Source organism: Colobus angolensis, unplaced genomic scaffold (genome assembly GCF_000951035.1).
Source record: "Colobus angolensis palliatus isolate OR3802 unplaced genomic scaffold, Cang.pa_1.0 Scaffold91, whole genome shotgun sequence".
NCBI classification, from domain to species: domain Eukaryota; kingdom Metazoa; phylum Chordata; class Mammalia; order Primates; family Cercopithecidae; genus Colobus; species Colobus angolensis.
Genome location: NW_012123043.1, coordinates 6370161 through 6380141, shown reverse-complemented (window position 1 = coordinate 6380141; position 9981 = coordinate 6370161). Strand labels below are relative to the sequence as shown.

Sequence of the window (9981 nt, the reverse complement as noted above, 5' to 3'; positions counted from 1 at the left end):
GCACACCACCACTCCTGGCTACTTTTTGTATTTTTAGTAGAGATCACATTTCACCATGTTGGTCAGGCTGGTCTTGAACTCCTGACCTTGTGATCTGCCTGCTCAGCCTCCCAAAGTTCTGGGATTACAGATGTGAGCCACCGTGCCCAGCCTCCTTCAGGGATTTCTTAGATCTCCAAGAGAGGTGCTGCAGCTCTCACAGGTGCCGGGCTCCAGGAGTCTGTCCTGGGAGGCAGGGGGCCTCTCTGTGGGAGAAGCACCTCTCCTAAGACTGCCCAGTGATCCTTGGGGGATACTGATTATGGACAATGTGTAATTCAAAGGTCGTTACCTTTGGTTTCAGGATGGGTCAGAAAGGACTTGAAAAGCTTGGATTATTCTCTCTTCTGCGTGGACCAGAGAATGATCTGGAAGGCCTGCAGCTAAGCCAGCTTTAAAGCCATGGTATAGTTGATTTGGGCTCAGAAAGCTCAACTTGTGAGACTAGACTGATTGTGTGTCTGTATTTCCTGTACTTCCTTCCTTTTCTCCTTTACCATTGAATCCCTCTTTGTCAATGTTAGTCTGTGCTATTGGGAATAGTAGAAGACTAGAAATGTAATAAGATAGGGATAGGCGCCACACCCCTTGGGCTCGGATATGCTTTGAGCAACAGATTTGGAGTGAGGGAACTCCACGGGGCCAGGACAGAGTGAGGTGCTGGTGTGACCAGGATATGGGGTAGTCAAACTCAGGTCTTCAGACTCTCACTCCAGTGCTCACTCCCTTGCATCACAGTTCCTTCACAGGTGCCATGACAAGAAACACTTCCACTCCCTCCTGTGTCTGAACTGCGTGTTAGACACCAGAGAAAAGAATTCTGGAGTCGGCACACTGGCACACATCTGTAATCCTAGCTACTCAGGAGGCTGAGGCAGGTGGACGTTTGAGCCCAAGACTCCAAGACCAGCCTAGGCAACCTAGTGAGACCCCGTCTTTTAAAAAGAGAGAGAAAGAGAAAAGAACTCTGAAGGCAGGGCTGGGACTGGTAGTGCCAGGAGGAAACAAAAAGCTATTTGCTCTGGTGCCTGGGCACAGAAGGAGAACAGAGAAAAAGGAGGCAGAAGGAGTGCAGAGAGGAGGAAGGGGAGAGCAGGTGTTCTATGTGGGCTTGTTTGAAAGGAAGTACACAAGCACGTCCAGGCCATGGGTTTGGACGTGTCTGGAAGGGCTGGACAGGCCAGGTTGAAGACAAGAAGGCCTCAGTATGGGGAATTTTATTACAATGAGGCAGGAAGGAGGTGGTCCTTGGGCTTCTTTGTCACCCGCAGGGAGAAGGGAGACGTGAGAGCCGTGGGGAAAGAAGCAGGCATCCTCCCTCTACATGGAGACTTTGGTCCACGCTGCGGGCGGCCACAGGAGGGAGGCGTGCCACATGGCGGCTGCTGGAGAATGTGAGGCCCACTGGTCCAAGAGATGACCTTGAGAGAGAGGAGAGACAAAATTGAGCTGGTGTCTAGTGTGGGGGAGAGGGGAGGGGCAGGTGAGGTGGGAGGAGAAAGCTGAGAGGGAGCTAGACAGGGAGGGGGCGGGGCGAGCTGGGGCCACCTCCCCGTCTGGTCTGTCTGCCTCTGTCCTGGCCAGAAGGAAGGAGGACACAGACACGGGCATGTGGGGGTGCGGCACAGATCGGGGGCCATGTGTCCTTGAGCCCCAAGGTTCTCCTGGACTGAGACCTTCATTACCTCATGTGCTTCCTAAGGATACAGGCCTTGATCCTGCTGGGAGCAGGCCCTGGACTCAAGTTCCATAGGCAGCCCCCATTTTTCTAGCCTGGGTGATGCACTCCCGAGTCCTTGCTTTTCAAAGCATTTTGGGAGGTCATGGTGGGGGGCACCCATCCTCTGCTCCAGGAGCTGGAGATGGGATTTCCCATTTCTCTGATAAGAATTCCCAAGAAGTGATGGCTGTCACTGCAGCTCCACCCCCTTGCCCATCTTTCTTTTCTGTTATAGATTGTTTATGTTAAGTCATCTTTCTCTGGGAGAAAGTACTTAGCCTCTCATTTTCTGTCAGGAAAAGGAGGGATAATAATTCCATTCTCACAGAGTTGTTAGGACTATCAAATTAGGTTCCATATGTAAAGAGCTTGCTGAAGTGCAAACTGACAGCAGAAATGTAAAAGATTACTATTCCCAGGGAAGAGAAAAAAGGGAAAAGGAAGCAGGAAGGGAGCCCAGGCAAGGTCAGGGTGGGGAAACGGCCTTGGCTCCTAAAACAGACTTAGTACGAGCCCCTCCAGCAGCCCCTGCCACCCTCCCTTCTCCACCAGCCTGCTGTGGCCCTGGGCCTTGCCGGTAACCTTCGTTAAAACAGGACCCTGGAACTGAGAATAAGGCAGTCAGAGGGGGAGGTCATTGCAAACTCATCCTTTCTCTCGCAGAGAGGAGGGGCCCTGGCCTCTTCCCCACGACCTTCTCCCACTGATACTCATATGACGGGTTAGGGCAGGACCCTCCTGAAGGCCACAGGGTGCCCCAAAAGAGGAAGGCACTCCCCTTCACACAGAGCTGGCAGAATAGTCACCAGAGTGCCTCCCAGAGCAAGTGCTCCTGCCAAGGTCAAATATGAGTGCTGCTGGGCCACAAAGGACCTGGATGAGTGAGGTTAGGAAAGTTTGGTGTTGGAGGAGGTGGATTTGATGCAAATCTAGACTGCCGGCTGGCATGAGGCCCTCAAGCTGCCTGCCATGCCTGGCTGGACCCCACAGCCCCTCCTCTCTCTCCCTTCCTTTGTACTCTCTCAGGTCTGGCTTGCATCTGCCCTGTGTCATTCTCTCCATCTTTACCATCTGCAGGATAGCAGGGCCTCACTCTGGCTAAAGAGGTGCTCTCTGCCTTTCTTACCAGTTGCCCAACCCTAACCCCTTTAGGTCCCTGAGAAACAGGAGACCTAGCTGTTCACATCAAGATCAAGAAGCAGCAGCTGTGGGGTTTCTCTCTCTCTGTCTCTCCCCATCTCTCTCTTCCTCCCTCCCTCCCTGGTGCAGAGGGACAGATGCTCTGTTTAGAATTTCTTCAGGGAGACAGCCAACAAGAACATTCTTTCTCTTCCTTGGGCTTCCCTAGCCAAAAATGGGGGATTAGCCAAGAGACAGCTGCAGAGGCAGCGGCCCTTGGGGAACCCCTCCCGGAGTAGCAACAATGGCCTCGGGAAAGAAACTGTCTGGAGCCGGCCTCCTTTAATTGGAACTTGAAAGTGGTGTCTGCATTGGAGTGTGGCAGAGAGCAGGACTTCAGACTCTGGCTGGATGGACCCAGGATTGAATCCTAGCTCTGCCACTCTCTCGCTGTTTGGGTTTGGGCCACTCCCCTTTCAGAAGCCTGTTTCTTCATGTGGAGTCGAGATGAGCATCCCTATTCACTAGGGTTGTTGCTGGAATTAAATGAGTTGATGCACAGAAAAGCTTCTATTATAGGTCTGGCAAACTCCAGGAGTCCAGGGATTGTTAGATCCCCTGTCCCACAATAGAGCAGGAGCCAGGTGACTTTCTGTACTCAGCAAAGAGCAACTGAGAGGCATGTAGGAATGATGTGGCTTCCAGTACCCAAAAGCCCCAGTTCTAGAAAACCTTTTTTTAAAAATTGGATTTTTTAAAAAATTGGATTCCTCGGTCAGGAGTGGTGGCTCACGCCTGTAATTCCAGCACTTTGGGAGGCCAAGCCAGGCAGATCACCTGAGGTCAGAAGTTCGAGACCAGCCTGACCAACATGGAGAAACCCTGTCTCTACTTAAAATACAACATTAGCCAGGCGTGGTGGCACATGCCTGTATTCCCAGCTACTCAGGAGGCTGAGGCAGGAGAATTGCTTGAACCCAGGAGGAGGAGGTTGCGGTGAGCCAAGATCACGCCATTGCACTCCAGACTGGGCAACAAGAGTGAAACTCCATCTCAAAAAAAAAAAAAAGAAAAAAAAAAGGAAAGAAAAAAAGAAAATTGGATTCCTCAATCCAGGGTCTCTGACATTTGGAGAACTTTAGGCTTTCAGCTGTTGCATGCCTAGGCCTTGCCATAATCCAATAAAGCAGGATATGGAATGGGATATTGGATATGGAAGGGGATAGGATTGGTGGATGAAACAGAGAAAGGGAGAGAGAGAAACAGAAAACACTCACACACACACACAGAGAGGGTGGGAGAGAGAGAGAGAGATTTCACTGTAACATACTCTTGGAAGACAGAAAGAGGAGACAAAGGAGAGGAAGGGCCAGTGACAGCTCTGCTGCTCTGAAAGGCAAGGGGCCCTCGGCTCACTGCCTTCCTCGTCCTCCCCTGGGGCTAGGTGTGCTGGAATCCTAGATTCCCTGGGAGTGAAGGCAGGTACCACGATGGCATGAAGGCACCTCCCACCACCTTCAAGACTTCCCATTGCCAGTCTGTAGCCTGTGTGTTGAGTCCTGGTCCAACCCTGAGTCACCTGTGTGAGCTGGGGTCAGTGATTGGTCTCTAGTTCTCCATCTCTCCATCTGAAGAATGTGAATAATAATTTCTGACTTGGCTGCTTACAGGACCGCTGTGAGGATCCAAGTGCACAGTGAGGTGCCACACAGAGGTGGGGGGAGGCAGATATATGAATTCCTTTCCATGTAGCCCACAAGAAACACCTGCCCCTCCTGACTCGGGGACCACCAGGGACCTAGAATAGTTGCCTTGGCAACTCATTGCCTGGCTAACTCCCACTCCTTTGGGTTTCAGCTTAAACGTCAGTTCTGCAAGGCCTTCTGGACCCCTAAGCTGGGTCTTCCTCTTGTAAGCATTTGTAGCATTCTGTACATACCCTTTATAGCACTTTTACGAGTTGAATAGCGTGGTTATTGGTGTGCTTGTTTCACACCTGTCTTTTGCACTAAATTCTAAGCTCTGTGAGGAAAAGGAATATGTTTCTGTTGTGCACCATCTTATTACCACGTAGCAGTGGGTGCTCCATAAGATCTTCCTGCATGAGTAAGTGAATTCCCTGCCTTATCCCTCTCTCATGCCTTGACATGAAGCGTGAGGCCAAGTGCCCATCCATCACATTCCCCTTGCCCAAAACCTCCTTATAAGGGTGAGGAGAAGGGTAGCATCTCCTCTCCCTTCTAACTCAGGGAACAAATCATTGGCTGCATGATAGTTGCCCTTCTTCCCATCCTCCCAGCATAGCAGCCCCTGCCCAGGATCCAAAAGGCAGTGGTGAGTAATTGCTATTTTTATATATTTATCTTTGCACAAGGCTGCCCTCTGGTGGTCTAACATGCAGGAGCAAATGGGAAGGATGGAAACCCCAGTGGCCAGGAAGGAGCTGGCTGAGCCCTCCATGCTCAGAGACTGGCCAGTGAGCCAGGGAGTAGGTAAGTGCTACAAGAAGTGCATCTGGGTGAAGATTCATGTCAGTTCTCCATCCTTATGAATGGCTCCCTCCAAATCTAACAGGAGGCCCTGGCCTCAGAAGAGCAGGAAATGAAGGAATGCCCTGTAGAAACCCTACCTACCCCAGTAGGATGGCGTGCGGGTAGAGGGAGCTGGTTTAAGTAGCTATTCTTTCTCCTCAGTGGTATGCAGGCAAACATTTTATAGACAGCTCTCAAAAAAGGAAATCCCAATTTGTAACGTTTACCAAATTCTGTAGTGTAAATACCCCTACCATGGCCAATTTTAAACCACCAATGTGATGTCACTGAATGAGGAGCTGGAAGAGATCCGAGGAGCACACCATTACCTAGAGGTTCCCCCATACAGATACCACGGACGGAAATAACTTCAAGGGCATGGTTAATAGTGAAATATAGTGAACTAATTGAAAAATGATGATTTTTGAATAATTATTACATTTGTTTTCAATATAATATATTTAATTGTGAGTTTATATAATTTAATTTTTCATACTGGCTGTGTTTAACAACTGACTTGCAAAATTCTGGAAAATTTAATAATCGGTTCCTGCAAGTAGTAAGAGCTGGCTCCAGCATATCACTGCTTCTTCTCTTCCCCCCTTCTTCCTTCTCTTCCTCCTCCCCCTCTTCCTCTCCCACAGCTTTCTTGGCATTCTGTGTGGGTACGAGAGATGGGGAATATGGAAAAGAGTTCCACTGCAGACATTGCTATTTTCTGAGCCAGGAGCCATAAGTGTCAAGGAAAGAAGATGAAGAAATGCAAATTTGGCTGCTGAAAGACATTTCAGTACATGAGTGTGTGTGTGCATGCATGCGTGTACGTGTGTGTGATTTTTGCAAGGGATTGAGAGGTCGATTAATGCTTGGGCTAAAGATCACTGTTGAAAGATATTGGGCTTTATGGCTGGAGGCGCATGCCTGCGTGGTCCTTGGAGGCCTCTTACCTGGGAGCAGCGGAAGGACTCTGAGCTAGGTGAAGCGGCCGATGGGAAGCCGAGGCAGGCAGAAGTAGGAGCTGGGGAAGAGGCTGAGGTTAATGGGGTTGCCGTCCAGGCGGATGTCTTCCAGCTGCCTGCGGGTGTGTTTGTGCTCCTCGGGATCACAGAAGACATCTCTCTGCATGGTCTCTATCAGGTTATTCTGGAAAGAACACACACCAGCTGAGCCCCACCAAGACGGTCTGCCCCTTAAGCAGCACCGAAGGCTCATATCAGCTGTCCCTACCAGCTCTGCCTGCTCTGGTGCAACTGGAGAAACTGAAGCATCTAGGGCCAAAGCCACACAACAAGGGTGAGAAGAGGAGCCCCACGGGGGATGGATGGAGAGAGAGGGCACAGAAGAAGAGGAAGAGAAGGGCAGAGAGGAAGGAGGGAAGGACTGAAGGGAAGGAAAGAGACAGAGGGTAGGAAAAAGAGAGAAGGAAAAGCAGTTGGGTGAGATAAAATAAAGCGGTGGAGGGAGAGAAAGTGTTTTAAAAAGAAAAAAATGGAGAAAATCAAACTGGGGTCATGGAAAACTATTTAGACAAGACCTCCCAATTCTTGTCTCCAATAAACCCTCCAATCAAGGAGACCCCACAGGTGCCTAAGCCTCATGCCTCTCACTGCCATGACCTGCTCATGGTATCTAACTTTCATCCTCCATGCTGTTTATCACCCTTGCTCTGGGTGAGGCTCCTTACCTGCAGGTGTACAGAGCGCAGGCTCAGGGGCAAAGGCCCTGGGATGGAATCCAGCAGGTTATCTGACAGGTAAAGGAACTGCAGCTTCTCCATTGCCTGGGAGAAAACAGAGTATAGGAGGCTGGTGGGTCCAACATGTTGGACCCTGGCAGTGAGGATGGCTATGAGGCCAGAGACATTTGTTCACTCGGGGCTCACTTAGCATCAGTCATGCGCCAGGCTCTGTGCTGGGTGCCACAGGGGTTGCCCAGGTCTTTAAGGAGCTTATAGACACTAACTCCAACTGGATGCAGGAGAAAAGCTGCTACCATTGAGGTGCCAGCCACTGAAGTAGGAAAGAACTAATCAGCTGGTAATGACACTGGGTGGTGCAGGGGAGGGGCAGGGACAGGGTAGAAGGGAGGACCAGGGAACATTTCAGCTCTGCCTCAACTTCTCTGCTATCAGAAGGGACTTTCCCCAATGACAAGTCTCCAAATGCTAAACCTGGGGCCATGGATAATTATCTAGACAAGACCTCCCAATCAGTGTCTCCAATAAACTCTTCAATAAAGGAGACCCCACAGCTGCGTAAGTCTCATTCCTCTCACTGGCATGACCTGCTCCCTGGTATCTAACTTCCATCCTCCATGCTCTGTTTATCGTCCTTGCTCTGGGTGAGGAGCAGGTACGGAGCAGACACTCGGGAGACAGCCAGACTATTAGAATGAGAACCACAGGCACAGAGAGGCACATAGCATGTGCATGGGACTGCGCTCTCGGAATCAGACAGTGTTAATCAGAGAAGGGTTTGGGAAGAGACAAGCCTTCAGCAGGGCTCAGTGAGCAAAGAAAAATGATAGCTACCATTTATGGAGCATCTACTATGCATATCTAACCCTCCTGTTCTCTTTGTAAATGCTATCTTTTTTTTTTTTTTTTTTTTTTTTTTTTTTTTTTTTTTTTTGAGATGGAGTCTCGCTCTGTCTCCCGGGCTGGAGTGCAGTGGCCAGATCTCCACTCACTGCAAGCTCCCCCTCCCGGGTTTACGCCATTCTCCTGCCTCAGCCTCCCGAGTAGCTGGGACTACAGGCGCCCGCCACCTCGCCCGGCTAGTTTTTTTTGTATTTTTTAGTAGAGACGGGGTTTCACCCTGTTAGCCAGGATGGTCTCGATCTCCTGACCTCGTGATCCGCCCGTCTCGGCCTCCCAAAGTGCTGGGATTACAGGCTTGAGCCACCGCGCCCGGCTGTAAATGCTATCTTATTTAACCCTCCAGCAGCTGTGTCAAGCAGGTATCATTACCCTCATTTTGCAGATGAGAAAACAAGGTCAGAGAGGTTGGTGACTCTCACACAAACCCAGGTCTCTGTGGCTTCCAAGCCCAGGCCTTATCCTGGGCTGAGAAAACAGCTCTGAGTCAAGGCAAAGCAGCACACCCTAATATGGAGACAGCTGGGATGTTGCTGAGGCTGAGCAGTGGGGAACTTCAGGGATCATGCAATCCTGTTCTTAGAGACCGAAAGACTGAGGCCCAAGGTCACGTGGCAGACTTCCGATTCCCAGTCTAGTGCTCTTCCACCACAACAGTGGTAGTGACACTGTGTTCTGTAAAATTCCCTCAAAGACCACTGTAGACAGGAGAAGGCTGAGAGGGTGGAAGGCACTGGGGAGGGCGGGGCAAGAGAACAAGCAGGTGTGCCTCTGTGCCGTCATCCTATTTCAAAAATACAAGTCTAATTTGGTTTATTTGATGCTTCTAAATAGGAATTAGATTGCATAAAAGATTCTACTACTTGAGAGACAGACAGACAGACAGAGAGAGAGCACGCGGGCGAGCATACTTGGGGCTCCTCCTAGCCCTATTGAATGGGCCGTCCCAGGGGGCATATTTGTGTCATATAACTTAGCCCTTCCCATCAAAACTGGCCAGCCAATGACCAATCAAATAGTCTCTCTTGGACAGGCGCAGTGGCTCACGCCTGCAATCCCTGCACTTCGGGAGGCCAAGGTGGGCAGATCACCTGAGGTCAGGAGTTCGAGACCAGCCTGGCCAACATGGTGAAACCCCATTTCTACTAAAAATACAAAAACTAGCTGGGCGTGGTGGTGCATCCTGTAATCCCAGCTACTCAGGATGCCAAGGCTGGAGAATTGCTTGAACATGGGAGACAGAGGTTACAGTGAGTCGAGATCATGTCACTGCACTCCAGCCTGGGCGACTGAGTGAGATCTGTCTCAAAACAACAACAAAAAAGTCTCTCTTGAGCATTTGATCATAGAAAGACAATGATTAATCAGTCACTTAGTGGTGGGTTTTGGAAATAAAAGGATATGTAGAGTTAGGGCCAGAATCAGCACTATTCCAAGCCAAACTCATGTGTAAGCTTTCAGGGAGCAGAACGTGTGAGTGTGCAGAGGACGCTGGTGAGCAGACAGGTGAATTGAGCAGATGCACAGAAAGAAGCCAAGACAAGAGGCCTTGTGCCCCAAAGAGGGAGAGAGAGTTGTCCACCTTGACTTCTGAGCCCCCATTCCCAATACAGGTTGAGATCCCACATCTGAATATCCAAAATCCAAAATGCTCCAAAACCCAAAACTTTTTGAATGTCTACAAGATGCTCAAAGGAAATGCTTATTGGAGCATTTTGAATTCTGGATTTCAGGTTAGGAATACTCAGCCAGTAACAGACCCATTAGGCCTAATAGTGCTGTTTCCATTCATGGTGGTTCTTGGGATTGCCTTTTCTTGGGTCAGAATCAGTTTCTTGCAACTGAAAGAAACAATAAATAGCAAATTTAAAAGGATGAAAACAGTAGGTGGTGGTGGTGGAAGTGTGTGGTGCGAGTGCAGGTGGGTGGTGGAGGTGGGTGGTGGAGGTGGATGGTGGTGGTAATAGGGGTGAAGG

General features: G+C 50.0%; 1 protein-coding gene across 1 annotated transcript in view; it reads right to left on the bottom strand.

Moving 5' to 3' along the window:
• Positions 1-1240: 1240 nt before the first annotated feature.
• OPTC (opticin) overlaps positions 1241-9981 on the bottom strand; it is a 15300-nt gene continuing 6559 nt past the window's right edge. The window contains exons 6-8 of the mRNA XM_011931806.1: positions 7094-7189; positions 6357-6552; positions 1241-1460 (exon numbers count right to left, since the gene is read on the bottom strand). Of these exons, the coding sequence (XP_011787196.1) occupies positions 6382-6552; positions 7094-7189 (267 nt within the window). The 3' untranslated portion in view covers positions 1241-1460; positions 6357-6381. The remainder of the gene's footprint in view (positions 1461-6356; positions 6553-7093; positions 7190-9981) is intronic.